The sequence below is a fragment of the Choloepus didactylus genome, chromosome 6, assembly GCF_015220235.1.
Source record: "Choloepus didactylus isolate mChoDid1 chromosome 6, mChoDid1.pri, whole genome shotgun sequence".
In the NCBI taxonomy this organism is placed as follows: domain Eukaryota; kingdom Metazoa; phylum Chordata; class Mammalia; order Pilosa; family Megalonychidae; genus Choloepus; species Choloepus didactylus.
Window position 1 is genome coordinate 24166929 of NC_051312.1, and position 24766 is coordinate 24191694.

The window sequence follows — 24766 nt, forward strand, 5'->3', positions numbered from 1 at the left end:
AAAACTTAAAGGGATTGTGTTTTGCCAAAGTTCACACTAAAAATAGCAAAAGTAAGATTTGAACTCAGGACTTTCTTAAGCAGACTCTATGCTTATAAACATTGTGGTATGCTAAATTGTCACCCATTCCTCAAAAATGTATATACAGATATGATACATAAAATCTCCTTGACACAAAAAATACCATGAAACAAGTCTCTCAATGTGAGTGACTATTTAACATAACAATAAAAATGAGTTTTAGACAAATAATGCAACAAGGGTAAATGGTAGACTTTTCCTTTTGGAGACAGAAAAAGAAAGAGAGAATAAGCCCACATATGGGAGAAACACAGAAAATACAGAGAAGATGGAAAATAAAAACTCAAAATATTTCTATTGCCTGGGATATTTTACTTTTGTTTTGTAATCGCAAAGTCTTGAGCTTACGTTGCATGAAACATGAATTGAGAATTTCTTGGGTTCTCATAGATTCTGTTGTAAAGTTTACTTCCTGGGAATTGCCTTAACAAGGCAATCCATTAATAGGCTGACTGTGAACTAATCAATAGCACTACTGCTCAAAATGTGTACAAAGATCACATGCTTCAGAAATATCTGGACAATTTGTTTAAAATGCAAATACATCATTCCAAGGATTTCCTAATGAGTTACAATCTCTAGAGTTATTTCCTGGAAATCTGTGTATAAACAAGTACCCTATGTGATTCTGAGAGAGCTTTAAGATTGACAACCTAATGGACAATAAATACATTTAAATGGGATGTTCAATACTGATAAGCAATTTTTTGCCTGGGCCTTTTTTCAAAGATTCTGTATGTCAACAGTGAACTGTTTTTGATATAAAGTTTTCACTGCCCATAAAAATTATCTTCTTTTCTCTTAATGATAAAAGGATAAATCATTTTATATGCTTGTGATTATTTCTCAGTCAAATCATTCCTTAACCCATAGTAATGTCATAGCATTTTTCACCTCTGTATTCCTGAGAGTATAGATCAAGGGGTTTAACATGGGAGTTAACATGGTATAAAACACAGCTATAGCTTTACAATGGAGAAGGTGAATATTGTGTGCAGATACACAGAAATGCAGAGCATGAAAAATAAGATGACCATGGAGATTTGAGAGACACAGGTGGACAGAGGTTTGTGCCCTCTTTCCAATCTTTATGATTTCAAAGCACACAATAAGATCACACAGGAGAGAATCAAGAGGGGGATGTTTAATAGATGAACACACTGGTGGAAGCCACAAAGGGACCAAGGGTGTAGGTTCCATGCAGAAAAGTTTCAGCAAAGAGTTCAAGTCACAAATGAAGTTATCTAAGGCATTGGAGCCACTGAAGAGGATCTGAATGCTTGCATGGACCAAACCTTTAGCCCAGGAAACTCCTGCAAGGAGAATGCAAGCCAATGGGCTCATGATGGCAGTGTAGTACAGGGGTTTGTAGATAGTCATATAGCAGTCATGGGCCATCACATTGAGCAGAATGATCTCAGCAACACTAACAAGATGCTCAGCAAAAATGTAAGTCATAAACCCTAAAAGAGATGTCTCACAGCAAGAACGTCAGTTAGCATCTTAGAACTCATGAAGGAAGGACAACATCCATCTGTAAGGGATAAGTAAGGCAGGAAGAAAATATGAAGCACTATTAAAGAGTCTAAAACAAACCTTGACTAAATCAAAAGATCTATCCTGTTTGTGGATAGAAATTCTTAATCCTCTAAAAATATAAAACTTCTAATGTCCCTAAATAAAATCAGATGACTCACCTTAGTTTGTGACTAGACTAGCATACTTTAAATGGAATAAAAACATAAATATACATGAATAGGCAGAATTATGAAACAGAATTGAGGGAGTGCTACGTTTACCAGAAAACAAATTGTGTTATAGATACCATCCAATTATATCATATGAATAAATGACATGTGAATAAAGACACCACTGGAATAGAATAGAATGCTGAAATGGATACAAAAATGTGAGTGAGACTTTAGAATACAATAAAGTTAAGATTTTAGATCTGGGGGGAAAAGATAATCATGCAACTAGAAAAATAGACATTATGGGAACTTAAAATTCAATCTCTATTTAAACCTTATATCCAAATAAAGTCCAGGCAGATCTAACTTTAAATATAAATACAAAGGTACAAATATGCTAAAAAATTAAATACTGAAAAAATGAGGAATGTTTCAGTAAGAATGAATTGGGGAATTAAGTTGCTATTAAACCAAATATGATTGTTATATATTTAGGATGTTGAATTTTAACCCCATGATAACCACAAAGAAAACAGACAAAAAATATATTGACAGAAGTGAGAGGACACAAATATGATAAAACACACACAAAAAACTAATAAATATAAAAGCAGGCAATAACAAAGTGAGAGACCAAAATAATATAAGACTTACAAAGGCTAAATAACAAAATAGCAGAAGAAAGTCCTGTGTGTTATCAGTATTATCAGTAGTGACTATAAATGTAAATATCTTAAAACTCTGCAGTCAAAAGGAAGAGATTGGCAGAATGGATAAAAGAGAATAACTAACTCTATGCTCTCTGCAAGAGACTCGCCTTAAATTCAAAGATACAGGTAGGTTGAGGGTGAAAGGATAGAAAAAATATATATAGCATGCAGGTAGCAAACAAAACAGAGTTGGGATGGTTATACTAATATTGGATAAAATAGCCTTTAACTCAAAAGAGTTATGAAGGACAAAGATGGTCATTATATACTCATAAAGGGGACAATTCAACAGGAAGATGTAATAATTATAAATGTATATGTGCTTAACAGCAGAGCCCCAAAATATATGAAGCAAATACTGACAGATTTGAAGAGAGAAATTGAGGGTTCTACATTAATAGTATGAGACTTTAGCACATCACTATCAAAAATGGATAGAGCATCTGGTCAGAAGATCAATAAGGAAGTACAGGACTTGAATTATGCACTGAAGCAACTAGACCTACTAGACATATATAGAACACTGCACCCCACAAAAATAGAATACACATTCTTCTTGATTGCATGTGGATCATTCTCCAGGATAGAACATAAGTTGGGTAAAAAAAAAAAAAGTCTCAATAAATTAAAAAATATTAAAATCATACAATTAGTATTTGTCAACCACAGTGAAATGAAGCCAGAAATCAAAAAGAGAAGGTAGAAGGGAAAATTCACAAATACATTGGAATTAAACAACATGCTCAGAAACAACCAGTGGGATAAGGAGGAAATCAGAAGAAAATTAGGAAATATTGTGAGGCAAATTAAAATGAAATACACAACATGTAAAACTTATGGGATGCAGCAAAGGCAGTTCTGAGAGTGAAATTTATACCTCTAAATGCTTACATTAAAAAGAAGAAAGATTTCAAATCAGAGACATTACCTAAAAACTAGAAGAACTAGAAAAAGAAGAACAAACTAAACACAAAGCAGGGAGAAGACAGGAAATAACAAAGATTAGAGTGGAGATAAATGAAATAGAAAACAAACAAAACAAAACAAAACAAAACAAACAAAAACAAAGAACAATAGAGAGAAACAACAAAACAAAACGCTGGTTCTTTGAAAAGATAAAAAAATAAAATGATAAACCCTTAGCTAGACCAACAAAAAAACAGAGAGGATACAAATCATGAAAATGAGAAATGAAATGGGACTTTGCTATCAACCCTGCTGAAATAAAAAGGACTAAAGCAGATTCTATGAACAACTGTGTGCCAATAAACTAGATAACCTAGACCAGTGGAGAAATTCTTAGAAACAAACAACCTATGTTGACTCAAGAAGAAATAGAAGATCTCAGCAAATCAATTACTAGTAAAGACAATGAATCAGCCATCAAAAACATCCCAATGAAAAAGAGCCCAAGACTAGATGGTTTCAAAGGGGGTGAAACATTCCAAGAAGACATAAGTTCAATTCTGATCAAACTATTCGAAAAAACTGAAGAGGAGGAACACTCCATAATGCTTTCTAGAAGGCTAACATCACCCTTATACCAAAGCTGAATAAAGATACCAAAAAAAAAAAAAAAATGAAACTACATCCAAATATGTCTTATGACTATAGATGCAAAAATCCTCAACAAAATACTAGCAAACTGACTCCAACAGCATGTTAAAATAATGATACACCATGGTCAATGAGACTTATCCCTCATATGCATGTTTGCTTCAACATGAAAATCAATTAATGTTGTATACCACATTAACAGAATGAAGGAAAAAAACACATTAATTATCTCATTTGACAAAGAAAAGGCATTTGACAAAATACAGCACTCTTTCTTGATAAAATCACTTAGAACACTTAAAAAAGAAGGAAATTTCCTCAACATTGACATATACAAAAAGGCCACAGCTAACAACCTACTTAAAGGCTGAAAACTTTCCTCTATCAAAACTTTGATATCAGGAACAAGACAAGCACGACTATTGCCAACACTGTTATTCAACATTGTACTGGAAGTTCTTGCCTGAGCAATTAGGCAAGAAAAAAATAAAATAAAAGACATCCAAATTGGAAAGGAAGAAGTAAAACTTTCCTTATGTGCAGACGATATTATCCTATATACAGGAAATACCAAAAAATCCTACCACAAAGTTCCTTAGAGCTTATAAATGAATTCAGAAAAGTAAAAATCAGTAATGTTTCTATTCACAAGCAATGAAAATCAGAACAAGGAATCAAGGAAAAAATTTCATTCACAATACCAACTAAAAGAATCAAATATATAGGAATAAATCTAATCAAAGATAGAAAGGAATTGTACACAGAAAACTATAAAGCATTGATAAAATAAATTAAAGAAGACCTAAATAATTGGAAGGCTATTCCATGTTCATGGATTGCAAAACTAAATATCACTAAGATGTCAATACTACCCAAAGCAATTTACAGATACAATGTGATTCCAATCAAAATTCCAAAAACTTTCTTTGCAAAAATGGAAAAAGCCAATCACAAAATTTATATGGAAGGGGAAGGGCCCCAAATAGCTAAAACCATCTTGAAAAAGAAGAATGAAGTTGGAGCACTCATATTCCCAATATTAAACATTATTACAAAGCCACAGGAATCAAAACAGCAAGTTACTGGCATGAGGATAGACATACAGACCAATGGATTAGAATCAAGAGCTCAGAAATCATCACTCACACTTAAAATATTTGACAACATGGCAAAGATCATTCAATTGGGAAAGAATGGTCTCTTCAACAAATGGCTCTGGGAAAAATGGATCTCCATTTGCAAAAGAAATGTCCTACCATAAATCATATACAAAAGTCAACTAAAATCTATCAAAGACCATACTATGAGAGTTAGAACTATCAAACTCCTAGAATAAAATTTAGGAAGCATTTCAGGACTTTGTGTTAAGCAAAAGTTTCTTAGACTCTATACCCAAAGCAAAAAAACAACAACAAAAGAAACAAAACAAAACAAAAACAGGTAAATGGGACTCGTCAAAATTTAAAAAAAAAAATTGTTCCTCAAAGGACTTTACCATGAAAATAAAAGGCAGCCTACACAATGGGAGAAAATGTTTGGAAACAACATATCCAATAAAGATTTAATATCCAGAAAATATAACAAAATCCTTCAAGTTAAGAACAAAAGTGGGCAAAAGACTTGAATAGACATCTCTCCAAAGAATATACAAATGAGCAGAAAGCCCATGATAAGATGCTCAACAACATTAACCATGAGGGAAATACATATCAAAAGCACAGTGAGATACCATTTCACACCCATTAGAATGTCTGCTAATTAAAAAAAGAGAAGAAAAAAAAAAATGAAAAGAACAAGTGGTGGAGAGGATGGGGAAAAAGAAGAACGTTCATTGCTGCTGGCAAGGTCAAATGGTGCAGCTGCTATGGAAGATAGCTCAGCAGTTCCTCAGAAAACTAAGTATAGAATGACACTATGATCTGTTAATCCCACTACTAGGTATATACACAAAAGAATTGAAAGCAGGGACTCAAACAGATATTTGTACACTGATGTTCATATCATTATTCACAACTGCTAAAACATGGTAGCAACCCAAGTGTCCATCAAATGATGAATGGATAAATAAAATATGGCATACGCATACAATGGAATATTGTTCTGCCATGAAAAGGAATCAAGCTCTGATACGTGTGACAACATAGATGAACTTTGAAGACATCACATTGAGTGAAATAAGCAAGACACAAAGGGACAAATATTGTATGATCTCACTGACTTGAAACAATTTGAATAAGCAACTCATAGAGTTAGAATCTATAATAGAGGTTATCAGGGGACAGGGTGGGGATAGTGAATGGGAAGTTAAGGCTTAAAATATATAGGATTCCTATTTGGAGTGATGCAAATGTTTTGGTAATGGATTGTGGTGATTGTAACACAAAATTGTAGATACAGTTAACAGCACTGAAATATATATCTGAAAATTCAAAGGGAATATGCTGAACTTTCTATATGGTAACAATAAAAATTTTTTAAAAATCTGTGGAACTACACTACAAAAACAGTGAACCCTAAGTTAAACCATGAAATTTAATAAGGCATACAATTATAAAAATGTGTTATCATCACTTGTAACAAATGTTCCATTCCAATGCAAGGTGCTGCTGGTGGGTTAGCATATGGGAATCCTTTATTTTATGCATGATTATTCTGTAAAACCACAACTTCTCCAACAAAATATAATAATAAAAAGGAAAAGAAAGGGAAAAAATGAAAAGAAAGAACGAATTGGGGAATGCCTACCTAAACAATATATTAAAACAATACAAAATATTGATGTCTAAGTAAATATAAAAAATTACATAACCAATAAATTTCTGCCTAGCATAAAACAGGTAATGATAATGTGAGCAGACAGATATTACAGTCTGTGGGGAGGAGTGTATTAGGTACAACCTCATTTTAAGGTATTTTAACAATAACTATGAACATCAACATTTAAAAGACATACCAATTGACCCAACAATTCTGATTCTAGAAACTCATTCTTGCACATTTACGAAAGACAGACATTTACTGAAGAATTATTTGTCATGGAAAAATGTTAGAAATCAACATGAAGAGAACTGTATGTACTAATATTAGAATACCTCTTTTAGCATGTATCTTGTAGTATAAGGATATCTGGAAGTTAGTTCTATATAAACTGGTATAGAAATATCATCAAGATATTAATTAATAAAATGAAAACTTTAATACACAGAGACATATATGTGCATATAAATGTAATATGCTTTTATTTCCAATGAATTTCCTTGAAGATTCTTAAAAACACAGTCAGTGACTGCCCCTGAGTAGGTGCACCAGGAGATTTGGTTAAAATGGGTAGGAAATTTACATTTTACTTTATGCCATTTTGTATGGCATTCCTTTTTATTACTTGTTGTTATTGTGCTTTCAATTGTTTTATTTTAAAAAGTAGATGCATTGCATACTAAAAAATCTTATGTAATGCAATACAAATAGAATAAAGAGGACTACCTACATAGCACTAAATATTAACTAGTATAATAAAAAGAATGAACATAATTAACAAGAATTTAAACAAAAACAAAGCTGACTGAAAACAAAATTAACATAGATAATGCAGAAATTAAACACCATATAACTCATTAAAATTACATTCATTAATCAGTACATATTAATTATTGACTCACTATATATGTATTACAACTTTCTAGGTACATGGTAAACTAGATATTATATAGTTTTCATTCTAGTCATCAATAGCCAAACATTAGTAAGTTTTTTAATTATCATTATGATAAATGCTTTGAAGAGAAGCAAAATATGTGTCAGACTTAAGTGACTTCTGGGCTCCAATGAGACATTCCCTAAAGCCAAATATGTATCTTCATTGAGTACAACACACTTATTTATTACCTATATGACTTTTCTTCTCCAGAGCTGCTTCATAGCATTTTTCATCTCTGAATTTCTCATAGTATAGATTAAAGGATTTAGCATAGGTGTTATGACTGTATAAAATACACTCAATGATTTGTCAATAGGGAAGTTTCTAGCAGGTCTTGCATACATAAAAATACAGGGAACAAAGAAGAAGACAACCACAGTGATATGTGAACCACAGGTTGAGAGGGCTTTCCTCTTCCCTTCTTGTCCAAGTTTCTTTAGGGAGTGCAAAATGACACCATAAGAGATGAGTAAGAGCAGAAATACAATAATGCAGCTCAGCCCTCCATTGACTGCTACTAAGAGGCCAATGACATAAGTGTCAGAACAAACTAGTTTCAATAATGGGTACATGTCACAGAAAAAGTGATCAATGACATTGGGACCACAGAATGGGAGCCCATAAAGAGAGCTAAGTTGAATTACTGAGTGCAGAAAACCCAGAATCCAGGACCCTATTAGCAGCACAACACACACCCAGTGCCTCATGATAGTCAGATAATGCAGGGGCTTACAGATGGCCACATAGCGGTCATATGCCATGGCCAACAGAAGAAAGACCTCTGATCCACCAAAGATGTGCTCCACAAAGAGCTGGATCATACAAGCTTGGAAGGATATGGTCTTTTGTCCAAAGAACAAGCCTGAAATCAACTGGGGGGAAATGACTGAGGCATAAATGACATCTATAAATGATAAACCAGCAAGAAAGAAGTACATAGGTGAGCCCAGGAACTTACTGACAGTTACAGTCACAAAAATCAGCAAGTTGCCAACCATGGTCAAAATGTAGGACAGTGAGAAGACAATAGAAAGTATTTTCTGTTCCTTTGGATTCTGTGTGAGGCCCAGGAGGACAAAGTAAGTCACATTGCTCCTTGGTTCCATGTAATCTTTTATAGGCATTGATTTCATATTTTAGAAGGAGTTTATCTACAAAACAATGAATATATTTAAAAATGTATTATAAGAATAATCTTTCTTTTTATTTATTTTATCAAATAATGTGTATGAAACATCTATTTCTGTCAAATGTAAGATGGACATTGTGAATATAAAGTTAATTAAGGCATAATTCCCTACTCCCAGTGATTTGATACATATTAATGGTATTAGACAGAGACCAATTCAATGTACTAGTATAAATATATTAACCTAATGATAAGTGTACATTAGGAACATCTAAATCAAACTAGGATCAGGGAAGGCTTTCTAGAGGAAGCTTGTTTTAGGTGAGTTTTTAATGCTAGAACAATAAAGGATGCAAAGGGAATTCTGTGAAAAGCTGTACTATGTATAAAGTCACTGTAGTGCAAACTTGAGGACCCAATTAAGGTAATTTACATATTCAAGTGGGTAGAACTAATAATGAATTTAAGGCTATAGCCACAAGGTCACTGTCCTGGTTTTCATTCCAACTCACTGAAAACTCCTTATTTTCTTACTTGCATCTACTGCCTTTGCCTGACTAATAATGCTGAAGCATCACAATTTTGTGACTACTGTCCCTATATCTCCCCTAATTTTGAAGATTATATATGCAGTGACCTAATGGATATCACTGATTGGATGTAAAATCAGTATTTATAAAACTAAATTTTAAATTTTCTTCATTAAACATATTTCTTCCTAGTCATTTCCCTCTCATTAAATGAAACCACTGCCCTGTTATTGTACAGACTATGTATCTCATTCTTTTATTCCATTAATATTACTTATGGATACCTTTAGTAAATCCTGCTGACTCTACCTTCAAAATATATTGCAATTTGTATCATATTCACTAGCTCCCTGATGTCTAACTTTGATCCACTGCAATAGCCTCCTGTTCGGTCTCTCTGCTATCATTCTTCCCTTTTAATAATCTGTTCTTCTGCAGTAACCAAATGATCCTTTGCAATCTGCTTCAGATGATTCCACTCCCCTGCTCAAAAACCCTACAGTGGATTTCTGTCCCAAACTAAATAAAATCCAATCTTCCTACCTTGGCCTACAATGCTTTTGATGATTTGGTTACAGGCTACTTCCCTAAACTTTTTCCTTAAAATTCTCTGAATTAATTCTACTCTAACTTTATGCTATTACTCAAATACTCAAAATGTTTTTCCATCTCCTTTGTTCCATTTATTCTTTTACAAATGTTAATTTCAGAAATCAGAAAAAACTTACTTGTAAAATAATGATAAATATTGGGAAAAACTTGTATCATGAGCTTAATTTTTAATTTATTCATTCAATTGACAATATTTATAGAACACCTATATTTTGTCAAGCCTTTCAAATAAGGTAGTAATCACAGAGTCCACTAACTCATTTAGGCTCAAAGGCTACTCTAGGTGTCATATCATCAGAGGACAGAAATGTTGATGGTTGACAGAGGAGTCCCCTTCTCACCATTTTATACTCCAACTTTTCCAGATGGACACATACCTAGAAGTCATAAGATGGCTAATAGCTTCATTTGAGGGTTTGTCTACTCATGAGCATATAATTTAATTCTGACCAGAAGTTTCTGGTCTTTGTTTCCTCTTTTTTGTCAGTGAAACTGGGCTTTCCTTGAGGAAGTCTCCATCTACTAGTTGACCTTTACATCTGCTTACAAATGTTTCATCCCCTGACAGCCTTTATCAATATGCCATGAAATCCAAAAAGCCAAATTCTATTGACTTTTTTCATAAGCCATTTTATTAGTACACATGTAGAATCAGTTTTCTTATTCAATGTGTATAGCACTTATAATTTAGGAAATATGTGTGTAAGAAAATCTAGTGATAAAATAGTTCTGAAACATTGTAATCATATTTTTCTAAATGTAACTGTGAGGCCTTAAATAAGTGTTAGTCACCACTCTGAGGCATACTTTGCACATCAGTAATATGAGATTGAGATAGCAACTTACTGAATTTTTGTGAGCATATAAGTTAAAATATTTGAAAGTATATGTAGCATAGTTCCCAGTCCAAAATGGGAAATCAACATATGCTTTGTTATAAAGTATCTGAATCTTCATGTTCTGCAAACTAGCATGTATACTAACTTTATATCCTTCTGAAATGTAGAACAACATGGTAATGAAACAAATCTTTCATTCCATTGTTCCACTGAAATAGGCAAAAAGTAAAAATAATAATAATGATAGTAATAAGTGGAAATTATAGACTTACAAGATCATCTAGCATACATTATGCAAAACTATGTATCAGGTGCTATGTCTATAATGAAATAATACTTACACTTAGTCCTGACCATAAGAAATATTATTATTCCCATTTTGTAGTTGAAATAACTTTGGTTCAGAATGGTTAGTTACTTTTCTCAAGATTAAATATTTGTAAGTGACAGAACTAGATGGTATATAATTCTGATTGACTTCAAAGCCCCTGTGTGTCAAGCAGATGGTTTTTCAACTTTTCAATTCTTATAAACTCAAGTGACATAAATTCTTACAGAATAAGAAAATTAACATAATCCTAAAGCCTGGTTTCCACTATGAACTGTTAAAATCTTACCTTTTGAAGCCTTGTTCACAACCTGAAGGATGAGTTTCTAATTTACACATAAGGATCTGGAAATTCCTACTCCAATCCAACATGACCACAGAAGGCAAAAATCTGCTTTTTTCTGTGGGAATAGATTCAATTGCATATATCTATGTCTACCCATTTTCTTCACAGTTACATTTGAATATTCCAGAAAAAATATTATTTGAACTATCAATTTATTTGAAAGGAATTCATGATGCAAACAGAAAAAAGTTTTTTGTCCCTTTGTTAGGATAATTTATTAAAAAGACAAATTCTGTATCTACATAAGATGATAGAACTAGACATTTAGGATGGAATTTTTTTCAAGCAACTTCTTTTCTGAAATCTTTGAAAAAGAAAAATATCAATTCAGATTTCTTGCCCATCTAATTCTATTGTGCTGAATTGGCCAAACTAGTTGTACTCAAGATTTTGAGTTTTGCTATGGCACAAAGCATTCAAGGATATTGTGTCTTTTTTATATTACGTTTAAGACTAATGAAGTATCACATGAACTAGTTATATTAGTTTTTAGAAGGATAATATTTATCCCCTATAGGGGTGAAGAATATTGGGCCTTTTATCACCTCTAACTACAACATTTAATTTTGACTTTTCTGTAATTGGAGTATGTCCAAGGCTGCTTCATGCTTAATTTCATCCTTTGGGATATTCTATGCAATTTTTAAAGAACACCAACATATAAAGAAGCTGCTTGACCAATGACATAATCCTGGTTAGAATTATGTAACATGGTGGAAAAGTAGCTTCAGAAAATTATGATTTAATAATGCTAAAGAAAATGAAATATCAGCCATTCATTTGTTGCAATGAGTTTGTCACTTATTTTCCCATTTCCCCATAGCATAATTTTCTTTCTTTTTATTTAATACTCAATTAATTTTGCCTTTAACTGTGATTAAATGTTAAAATTTAATCTCCAATTTAGATGTAATAACTAATGATTTCTCCAAATATTCATGATTAAATAAATTTTTATTGATAACTTGTATTGTGCCAGATAATATGCGATGAGCTAAGGGTATAGGAAGTAATAAAACTGAAAAAAAATGAATAAAGATATTGCTGGCATTCCTTATATTCTTGTAATAGAGTCAGGAAATAAATAAGGGAATGACTTAAAAAAAGTATTTACAGTCTGTGATAAGTTTTATAAAGAAAACCGTACTGTGGCAGAAAAGAAGAATTCTACATTTAGATAAGGTAGACAGAGAAAGTTGCTGATAAAGATGATATTAAGTGGAGACTTAAAGGTTGAGAATTTGCTACCACGGGAAGTACTTTCAAACATAGGAAGATGAACTCTGAAAACAATTTGGCAAGTTTGAGATATTGAAAGTTCAGTTTGTCTGGAGGGTAAATAGGAGAGGGACAGAATAGAATAAGCTGAAGTCTGAAATGAATAGGAAACAAACTCTGAGATGAATAGGAAGCAAACAATGAGGGCAGAATAGACCATGGTAAGGAGTTTGAATTGTATTTTAAATCCTTTTAAAGTGAGAGTAAATAAAATTAGATAAGCAATTTGTAATTGAGGAGACTTCCATCTAATCAAACATCTCAAAATTAAGGTAAAATAGCTACTTGAGAATTGCTACCAAATCAAAGGCTATACTATTCTTGTCCCAGAAGGTTAAAGACTATCATTTATTTATCTTTCTGCTTCAGCATTAAACACAATGTCTTGCACAGTAGGTATTCTGAAAAATTGCCCAAGTATATGAGTATTACTCTCTATGGTATCAACTGAGAGAATTTTCCTGCTTTCCGATTTCCTTGGGGTCCTTTGCTTCTGCTTTATTCCCTATGTGTCCAGCAAATAGAAAAAGGGAAACTCAAGTTCTGTAGAAATAAAGAACTACTTACAGGGTAAATTATATAAGCATGAAAATGTAGTGAACTTTAGTGGCGTGTGGGTACTGAACACTCTTTTGAAGGTATCCCATACATTTGGTAAGTTTCCCAACATGTGAATCCATTTTCCAAACATAAAATCCAAGGAACTACATTTCCTGGTCCACTTTGCTACTAGGGCGCAGCCATAAGACTTGAGTTCTGCCAACGAGGTGCACCTGTGCAAGTGTTGAGTTGGAAATTAGTGATATGAGGCTGGGTCCCGGTGAGGGCTCAACAAAAAACAGGGTGGTTCTGAAGTCAGGGGAAATGGTAGCCACTTCCCATTTGCTCAGTGCCAGCACAGCTGTGGCTTCAGCAGCAGCAGCTCCCTTAGCAGGCGGGTACTGTAACATGGGCTTCTGAATGGTTCTCTGCAGCTCAATCTGGTCTCTGTGAGTCCAGCCCTTCCAAAGAGGCTTTAAGCAATTTAATTGCATATAAACAAATCCCTTCTGATTAAACTGACTAGTGATGATTCTGAGTCCTCACTAAGAACACTGGTATATGTACCAAACTATCCTAAATTTCTCCATTTCAATTAACATTGAGATTGGAATGTCAGCAATTTCAGAAGCATTCCAGTTAAACAAGGGTCCTTTTTACAAATGCAATTACTTTTCAGAAGTTTAAGTGAAGCCAACATTCAGAAAATGTTGAATAGTTAACTAAACAGACATTTTTGGAGTTTACAATCCATTTGGTGGAGAGGTACACAATAAACAGATTGTAAAAATAATGTAGAGAAAATGTAACTGGGTGGTGTGATAAAGTGACTCAAGGAGGCAGAAGGTTCAGGAAGTCCTCTCTAAAAAGAACACTTTATTTTCAGCACTTTTCACTCTCAGAACTTATCTTAATTATTTCTTTAATTATTTTTTGCCAATAATTCTCCACCTGAAAACATTTGAAAATTTTGGGCCTTGAACCAAACTACATGGGTTCAAATCCCACCTCAATCATTCACTAGCTTGTGACTTTGGATGATTTGTTTGAATTGTAGACTGAGTAATGGCAAGTCAACAATGTGAAAATCTAGAGGGGTTTCTGCAAGAAGCAGCAGCACAAAGGTCCAGAGGCCAGAACAAGGCCATTGTGAATGGAGCTCAGTGAACCTGGGAGAGTGGGGCCAGTTGAAGTCACTAGGATGTGTAACTGGGTGGGGAGCAGTTGTACAGGAACTTGTAGACCCATGAAAATGCTACTTAGAATTTAGTGTAAGTTTGGTTAAACAGATAAGTTTCCTTCTACCAATCAGCTTAGCTCAGCTGCTCTAAGTGAATATAGGGCATTTACATGGGAAAAAAATTTCATGATAAAAAATAAAACTAGTCCATGAAGAGGGAAAGTGATCAGTGTATGGAACTGCACCAATGGGTTCACCAAAGAGAGAGACCACAGAAAGAATATAAAGTTTTCTGGAAAAGTAGGTTGCTGGAGGAAACTTGCAATTTGTTTTCATCCTGATTTAAATTTAGAGCTGAAATAATAAGAGTTAAGTTTGTTGGTGAACTTTGAGGCAGAATAAAGGAGTGTGGAGAATGATATTCATCCTGTTCAAATAAAATTTCCCTTCTCATGACCATCAACACCTTTCTAACGGTTTTACTCCTGTTCTTTGAACTCCTCATTTGCTCTCATCCTGGGATAAGTACTGCAAATTCTCTTTCTTGGGTCTTCTTTAAACACTCAATCTGAAGTGACCCCTGTATCTAGTCACTGTTTATCATATCACTTGTTTCTTTAATTTTCAGCACTTTTCACTCTAAGAATTTATCTTAATTTTTTATATGTTTGTTTATTTATTGCTGTGCCAGTTAGATGTAATGTGTCCCCCAGAAAAGCCACATTCTTTAATGCAATATTGTGGGGCCAGACCTATTAGTCTTGATTAAGGTGTGAACTTTTGATTCAATGTTTCCATGGAGATGTGACCCACTCAACTGTGGGTGATAACTCTGATTTAATTATTTCCATAGAGCTGTGGAACCCACCCATTCAGCATGGGTCTTGATTAGTTCACTGGAATATTTAAGGGAGAAGTTAAGATCCAACACAGATCCAGATGCTTGCTAATGCTTAGAGATGCTTGGAGATGTGGATAGAAGGATGTTTGGAGAAGCTAAGCTAAGAGATGAGGCCCAGAGTTTGCCCTGGACAAACAGACACTTGGAGAGAAAACATCTTGGGAGAAAGAAGCAAGGATGCACAAGAGCTGAGAGATAGGAACTAAGCCAGATGCCCAGAGATATTTTGGAGAAAGCTATTTTGAAACACAATCTGAGAGCAAAGGACAAGCAGACACCAGCCATGTGCCTTCCCAGCTGACAGAGGTGTTCTGGATGCTATCAGCCATTTTTCAGTGAAGGTATCTTGTTGATGCCTCAGTTTGTACAGTTTTGTGGACTTAGGACTACAAATATGTAACTAAATAACACCCCTTAATAAAACAAAATCCATTTCTGGTATTTTGCATTCTGGCAGCATTAGCAAACAGGAACAATTGCCTATATCTCACGAGTGTAAAATGTTTTAAAATGTAGGCTCTGGAGCCAAACAATATCAGTTCAAATCCCACCTCAGACACTACACTAGCTTGTGATATTGTGTAACTTATTTAAATTATCCAAGTTTCAGTTAATTATCCTGGAATCAGGAATAACATTACCTATTTCATAAGACTATTGTAAGACTATTATAAAGGTTAAAAAAGACAATACCTTCAAAGAGCATGATTTATTTTAACTCTGTTCATTATCTTTTTGTCTACTTTGTTAACCTCAGCTTCAATTCAGAGTAAAGTGATTCTTTGACCTTCAAACAGGACTTGTGAGGATAAAATTGAAGTGACAATTGGATCACCTCCAAGGCCTTGGAAGTTTAAGCCTTATAGGAATCAGAAAACCAAGAGAAAGAAATCAGGAAGGGTCAAGAACTTTGGGCCCATTCCAGTCCCCAAGAACTCCTATCAGGCCAATGATCAATCAGTACTTTTCTTCATATGAGGGACAGATAAATTATGGTTCATTACTTTTAAAACTAAAAAATAAAATAGATTAGTGTGAAGTTCCATTATAATTTCAGATAGTCCACTAATAAAGAATGTTTTAATATTTAATGTTTTTATCTATAATTTGACACAGCTACAACTTGGTGGAGTGCACTTTCCTGATGTACCATCAGATGGCAAACCTAAGCCACATTTTACCCTTAAGCTAGTTCTCTTCAACTTGGTTTATGTACTGAGTGGGGGTCCAAACCATGTGGAGGTCCAATCAGTGCACCAATTTCCATGTGCACTGGGCACTGTCAGTCCTGTGGGTGGGGGGCATGCCCTGTGTAGTTTGGCAGGGAGTCCATTCAAGGATCTAGTGCTCCCAGCCATTCCCAGGGCTGTAGGTGGCATCTTCTGGGGCTGCAGAGCTGCACCTTTTACCTTCCAGCTCAAATAGTCCACTGTCCCTCTCTGCCATGCACTCACAATTTCCTGAGATTGGGGGAGGGCTCCCACCACCTCCATGTGGCATGCCACCTCTAGGTTGTGTACACTATGGGCTTCCATGGAGAAGAGTGTATACTGTCACAAGCCCACTAAATCCTGACTTCTCCCAAGGAAGCTCCCAGCCATGGGGCTGTGAAAAGTTACCTCCCAGGCAATTGCAAAGTCCCATCCCTGGGGACATGAAAGGTTGTCTCCCAGGCAGTTGCAAAGATGGCTGCATAGGATGTGGAAAGTTATCCCACTCTGTGATCATCTACTTGTGCCAACCTCCAATCCCTGGCATGGGGGCTCTTGGTGGCAGGTAAGTGAAAGGTTATCACCTGAGGCTAATATTTTGGAGGGGGCCTGAGGCATAGAAGGCTACTTCCCTCTGTGCCATCAGCCACCTGCATTTCCAGCCACCCATTACCTGGTGGAATTCCGGACCAAAAACTCATCTGCATTGAATGCAACTTCTCAGTTTCTCAAAGTACAGACTCACTATAGGTGTAGAAGTCCCTGCTAAGGTGGTGGAAGGCTGGAATTGCTTTTCTAGAGCAATTTCTGTCCTTTATCTAGTGTTTGTCATGGAGGAGAATTTTGCTCTGTCTTTCCAAATCAGGCATCTTGTGGGAAGAGTAGAGTAAAGTGCTAGGAAGAGTATTTGAAAACATTGTCATGGAAAATTTCCGAAGACATAAATATGCAAATCAACGATGCCCAATGAACTCAAAATAGAATAAATCCAAATAAATCCACTATGAGACATATTCTGATCAGACTGCTAAATGTTGAAGAGGAGAAAGTTCTGAGAGCAGCAAAAGAGAAACAATTCACCACATACAAGGGAAGCAATTTAAAATTGAGTACTGACTATTCAGCAGGCACCATGGAGGTGAGAAGGCAGTGGTATGACATATTTAAAATGTTGAAAGAGAAAAATGACCAACCAAGAATACTTTATCCAGCAAAAATCTCCTTCAAAATTGAAAGAAGCTTAAAATTTTCACAGACAAACAAATGCTGAGAGAATCTATTAAGAAGGTACCTGCCCTACAAGAACTGCTAAGGGGAGCTATACTGGCTGAGAAAAGAAAGAAAGGAGATAGAAGTCTGGAGAAGGGCACAGAATTGAAGAGCGTTAGTAAAGAAATCTTAAAGGAACTAGAGAGAGGTAAAAATAAATCTGACAAATAAAAAACAAAGGATAAGATGGCTGATTCAAGAACTGCATTCATAGCAATAGAATTGAATGTGAAGGGATTCAACTCCCCAATTAAAAGATATGCATTGGGAGAATAGATTGAAAAATAGGAACCATCAGTATGTTGTTTACAAGAGACTCATCTTAAACCAAATGACACAAGGGAATTGAAAGTGAAATGATGGAAAAAAAAATATTTCATGCAAGCCAGAACCAAAAGAAAGCAGGGATAGCTATATGAATTTCAGAAAAAAATAGACTTTAAATCCAAAGATGTTAGAAGATACAAAGAAAGACATTACATACTAATAGAAAGGCCAATTCACCAAAGAAACAACAATTATAAACGTTTGTGTACCCAATCAAGGTTCTCCAAAGTACATGAGGTAAGCATTGGCAAAGTTGAACCAAGCAATAGATGTTTCCACAATAATTGTGGGACACTTCAATATGTCACTTTCTTCTATAGATAGATCATCCACACAGAAGATCAATAAGGAAATTTAGAACTTAAATGATGTGATAAATGAATTAGACTTACCAGACATGTATAGAACATTACATCCTGCCGAGGTCCTGCCTCAGCAAACATGACAGGGTCCTAAAGTGGGGGTCGGCGTCGGCGCAGCAAGGAAGGAGACAGACACGCAAAGTGTCTGGGACGAAGCTCAGGGCTCCGACAATTTTAATGAAAAAGTGATTTTCTTTTATAGCTCAAAGTTACATAAGCTCTGCACCTGGATCACGTGGGTGAGAGCTGGCAAGCACAGCATATAAATCACAAAACCATTGTTACTCAATTCCAGGGGACACTGGGGTCCGAACAGGGCGGGGGGACCGAGCAGTGTGTGTTTTCATCCCTATGTTAAGACAACTCTATTCCGGTGCAGACCTTCCAAGTTCCTCATAATATTCTTCCTTGTTCTCAGTAATGATCTCTGTTTTGGCTATTTTAATTATTTAGAAGGGCTTGTTTTTGTACCTAAAGTAAATTAGCTGTGGGCTCATACAAGGAACTACTCTCGTACCATAAGCCCGTGGGGTGGGTGCCCAAAGAATTTCTTGTATGCTCTGGCTGCCCGAGGCCAGCCATTAGGCACTAGTGGAGCGTGTTGACCCTGATTCAGTTCTAACCTCGGCAAACAACGGGGCCTGTCAAGGAACTGGGTGATGAATTACGTGGTTTACATTGCTTCTGCTTTGGCCTTCTAATCGCTTTCTCAGTGAAATATTTTTGGATGTAAAAGGGGGAACTTGTGTAAAGGAGGATGTCTGGAAAGGGGCAAGGGGGCTTCAGGCGGCTAAACGGGGTGGCTGCTTTCTCATAGGTGGAGGAGGGGGTTCATCGAAAGGTAAAATCATCGGAAGGTGCCCAACACTTTGTCATATCTTTGATTATTATCCAGAGTATATCCCAAATTATTACATTAGTAAAGAAAAAGAGAAAGCAGAAGCACAAAGATTAAAAGAATCAGCATTGCAATAGTCCATCGGTGGTAGGCTTTGCCAGGATCCGTCGAGGGGCCACGCCCGCTGCTGTGCGGCACATCCACAGTAATGTTTTCTGTTGAACCTGAGGCCTTGCCATCAGGTTTAGGATGTGGCGATTTGGCTCCCGACAACATCCCAAATTACCAGGGTATACACTTTTCTCTAGTGCTCATGGAACTTTCTCCAGGATAGATTCTATGCTGGGGCATGAAAAAAGCCTCAATTAGTTTAAAAAGATTGAAATTATTCAAAACACATTATATGATCACAATGGAATGCAACTGAAAGTTAATAACTATCAAAGATCCAGAACACTCACAAATATCTGGAGGTTAAACAACATACTCCTAAACAATCAGTGGGTCAAATAAGAAATTGCAAGAGAAATTGCTAAATATCTAGAGACAAATGAAAATTGTGACAGAACATATCAAAACCTATGGGATACACCAAAGGTGGTATTAAGGGGGAAATTTATACCTCTAAATGCGTATGTGAAAAAGGAAGAAAGAGCTAAAATCAAAGAACTAGTGGAACAACTGAATAAGCTAGAAAATGATCCACAAAATAATCCTAAAGCAAGTAAAAGAGAAGAAAAAACAAGGATTAAAACAGAAATAAATGATATGGAAAAAATTAAAACAATAGAGAGAGCAAATAAAACCAAAAGTTGGTTCTTTGAGAAGATCAACAATATTAACAAACCCTTAGCTAGACTAACCAAGTAAAACAGAGAGACAACCCAAATAAATAAAACAATAAATGAGAGGGGGGATATTACTATGGATCCTGAAGCAATCAAAGAAAAAAAGTCATAAAAGGATACTATGAACAACTCTCTTGCAAAAAACTAGATAATTTAAAGGAAGCAGATAATTTTCTGGAAAAACACAAGCAACCTAGACTTAATAGAGAAGAAATAGAAGACCTCAAAGAACCAATCAGAAGTACAAAGATCCAATCAGTTTTTTAATTCAGTTTTATTGAGATATATTCACATACCATATGGTCATCCATGGTGTACAATTAATTTTTCACAGTATCATCATATAGGTACTGCTTTCATCACCCTAATCTATTTTTGAACATTTTCCTTGTACAAGAAAAAACATAAAAATAAGAACAAAAATAAAAGTAAAAAAGAACACCAAAATCATGCCCCCCATCACCCCATTTTTCATTTAGTTTCTGTATTCATTTTTCTACTCAATCATCCATACACTGGATAAAGGGAGTGTGATCCACAAGGTTTTCACAATCACATTGTCACTCCTCGTAAGCTTCATTGTTATACAAACATGTTCAAGAGTCAAGGCTACTGGGTTGGAGTTTGATAGTTTCAAAAATTTACTTCTAGCTATTCCAATACATTAAAATCTAACAAAGGGTAATCTGTATATAGTGTGTAAGAATGCCCACCAGAGTGACCTCTCAACTCCATTTGAAATCTCTCAGCCACTGAAACTTTATTTCATTTCATTTCACATCCCCCTTTTGGTCAAGAATGTGTTCTCAATTGCATGACATCAGGTCCAAATTCACCCTTGGGGTCATACCCTGCTTTGCCAGGGAGATTTATACCCCTGGGAGTCAGGTCCCACATGAGGGGGGAGAGTGAGTTAATCTGCTGAGTTTGCTTAGCTAGAGAAAGACGGCCACATCTGAGCAACAAAGAGGTACTCGGGAGGAGACACTAATGCACAATTATAAGCAAGATTAGCCTCTCCTTTACAGTAATGAGCTTCATAAGTGCTAGCACCAAGATAGAGGGCTCAGCATACCAAACCATCAGTCCTCAATGTTTGTGAGAACATCAGCAACAATCCAGGTGAGGAAGTTCAACACTTCTGCATTTTCCCCCAGCTCTTTGGGGGCCCTGCATATATATTTTTATTCTCTGCCCAAATTTCTTTGGGATGCATCACTACTTCTCCCTAACCTATACAAACCGACCAGATCTCACTTCCCATTCAAAGCTCCATGTAATTACAGCATTTGAACAAACTGAATGTACAAGTTAATTTGCCTATAAAATATAGATCCTGCACCAAATAAACATCTCTTCCCTTGGTCCCACATGGAAGTTGAAATTTTAAAACACAGTCAGAATCATCCTTTATGCTTTGGCCCAATTTACTCTACTCCAAACCAGATCTGCTATGTTCATATTTCCAATTGAGGTCTGGACTCTTTTACAGCTTTTTTAACAGTTGCTGTATGTGCTAATACTGACATTCATATCTGTGGAGCTCTAGCTCTGAGTTTCAGGTGTCACACCAATACCCAATGTTTCAGAAACTAATCAGGATATACACAAAAGGATCAGCATCTCAGAATTTGGAGATAGCTATTACAATTAAGGAATAAATATGACTGCTGTAAGGATTTACAATCTAGGGACAATTACAATAAGCATTCCTGTGATAAGCTATGCTCTAAGTTTCAATTCTGAGTTTACACATTGTGGTTAGCCCATGTTGGTGAGGTATGATAATGTTTGCCTTTTTTCTGGCATACTTCACTCAAAATGCTGTCTAAAGGATCTATTCAACTTGTTGCATGTCTCACAGCTTCTCTCCCTTTCCCAGTTGTTCAATATTCCATTGTAGGCACAAACCACAGTTTACCAATCTGATCCTCAGTTGTACCCTTAAGCCACCTCCACCCATTGCAAATCATGAATACTGCCTCCGTAAACACCAGTGTGCAAATGTCCATTCATGACCCTGCTCTTGGAGCTTCCAAGTACATACCCCACAATGAGTTTACAGGACCTTACGGCCCCCACATACTTAGCTTCTTGTGGAAACACCAAATTGTCTTCCAGAAAGGGTACACCAGTCTCTCCTCACCAACAGTAAACAGGTACATCCCTCTTTCCATATTTTCTCTAGCACTTTTATCCCTATTTATATTTTCCTACAATTTTATAGAGCTATATTCACATACTATACAATTATCTACAGTACACAACCAGTTGTTCATGGTATCATCATACAGTTGTACATTTATCACCACAGTCAGCACTTGAAATATTGATTACTATGACAAAAAGATTTTTTAATGAATAATAAAAAGATAAGAGAAAGAAAGATAAACTGTCATAAAATACAGTATGACAGTAGGGTCAACAACAACACTACTACAAAGAATCCTGTATCCCTCTCTTATACCCCTGCTCATACACATTTAGCTTTCATATATTGCCTTTGTTACATTTAATGGAAGCATATTACAATGTTACTGTTGATCATTGCTTTGATTATATTTTTTTCCAATGTCATCTCTTTTTCAGCACTATGTTTGGTTGACATTCATTTGTTCTCCCACATATAAGAACATTTTTATATTTGTACATACAGTCACTACCATTGACCAATCCAGTTTTTGCCAAGTTATATACTCCCAGTATTCACTGTCTATCTTTGCTTCTGGTGTCATACAAGCCCCTAGCCCACCTCTTTCATCTTTACTCACGGACATCTTTATTCAGTGTACATATATTATTGTGCTACCAGCACAGATTATTATGCTATCTATTTCTGAATCTATACAGTCAATCCTGCTGAGCATTCTGTAGTCCTTCAGCAACAAATGCCTGATATCTACCCTCTGTTTATCTCCTGATAGCCTGTGTTATCAGCTCATAACTCTCAAAGTTTGCTCATTAATATCAGTTCATGTTAGTGATACCATACAGTATTTGTCTTTTTGTTTCCGGCTAAGTTTGCTCAATATAATGTCCTCAAGGTTCATCCAGGTTATTATATATTCCATGTATTTGTTCTGTCTTATAGCTGCATAATATTCCATTGCATATATATACCACAGTTCGTTTATCCACTCATCCACTGGTGGACATTTGGGCTGTGTCCATCTCTTGGCAGTCATGAATAATGCTGCAGTAAACATTGGTTTTCAAATGTCTGTTCATGTCTTAACTTTCAGTTCCCCTGAGTCTATACCTAGTAAGTGAATAGCTGGATCATAGAGTAAATCTATACATAGCTTTCTGAGGAAACTCCACACTGTCTTCCAGAGTGGTTACACCATTATAAATTCCCACTAATGGTGAATGAGTGTGCCTCTTTCTCCACATCCTCTCCAACATTTTTCATGTACAATTTTCATGTACAATTGTAATTTTCTGTTTTTTAATTGATGTCCATTCTGGTAGGTGTGAGATGATACCTCATTGTGGTTTTGATTTGCATTTCCCTAATAGCCAGTGAGGTTGTACACTTTTTCATATGTTTTGAGCCATTTCTATTTTCTCTTCAGAAAAGTGTCAGTCCATGTCTTTTGCCGATTTTTTTTTTAATTTGGTTGTTTGTCTTTCTTTGTTGAGTTGTAGGATCCCTTTATATATTTGGAATATTAAACCTTTATGTGATATGTGGTTTCCAAATATTTTCTCCCATTTTTAGATTGCCTTTTCACTTTTCTGACAAAGTACTTTGATGTAGACTGGTGTTTACTATTGAGGCGATCCCATCTGTGTATTTGTTTTTGGGTTGCTCACACTTTGGGTGTAAGGTCTAGGAAACTACCTCCTGTCACAAGATCTTTAAGATATTGCCCTACATTTTCTTCAAAGAGTCTAATGGTCTTAGTACTAATGTTTAGGTCTTTGTTGCATTTCAAGTAAATTTTTATATGAGTTGTGAGATAGGAGTCCTCTTTCATTCTTTTGGAAATGGATATCCAGTTCCTCAAACACCACTTATTGAAGAGGCTGCTGTGTTCCAGTTGTTTTGGCTTGACTGCCTTATCAAAGATCAATTTTCCATGCATGACAGTCTATTTCTGAACACTCAATTCAGTTCCATTGGTCGGTATATTAATCCTTATGTCAGTACAATGCTGTTTTGACCATTGTAGCTTTGTAATATGTTTCAAGGTCCAGTAGTGTAAGCCCTCTCACTTCATCCTCTTTATCAAGAAATTTTTTGGCTATTCAGGATGCCTTACCCTTTCAAATAAATTTGGTTATTTGTTCTTCTGTTTCTTCAAAATAAGTTGTTGGGATTTTAATTGGTATTGCATTGAATCTATAATCAGTTTAAGTAAAATTGACATCTTAACTGTATTTAATCTTCCAGTCCATGAACACAGTATGTTCTTCCATTTTTTAAGTCCCATTTGATTTGTTACAGTGTACTTCTTTTTCTTTTTTAATTGTTTTACTTTGGAAGTCT

The 24766-nt window shown here is 35.3% G+C and overlaps 1 protein-coding gene across 1 annotated transcript; it reads right to left on the reverse strand.

Moving 5' to 3' along the window:
- Nucleotides 1-7924: 7924 nt before the first annotated feature.
- On the reverse strand, nucleotides 7925-8842 carry LOC119536375 (olfactory receptor 4A47-like). Its single transcript, XM_037839135.1, has one exon. The coding sequence runs from the start codon at nucleotides 8840-8842 to the stop codon at nucleotides 7925-7927; it is 918 nt and encodes a 305-aa protein (XP_037695063.1).
- Between the last annotated feature and the right edge of the window lie 15924 nt (nucleotides 8843-24766).

Bases quoted from the DNA above. Each gene is read 5' to 3' on its own strand.
- LOC119536375 (XM_037839135.1), bottom strand. From the start codon at position 8,842: ATGGAACCAAGGAGCAATGTGACTTACTTTGTCCTCCTGGGCCTCACA.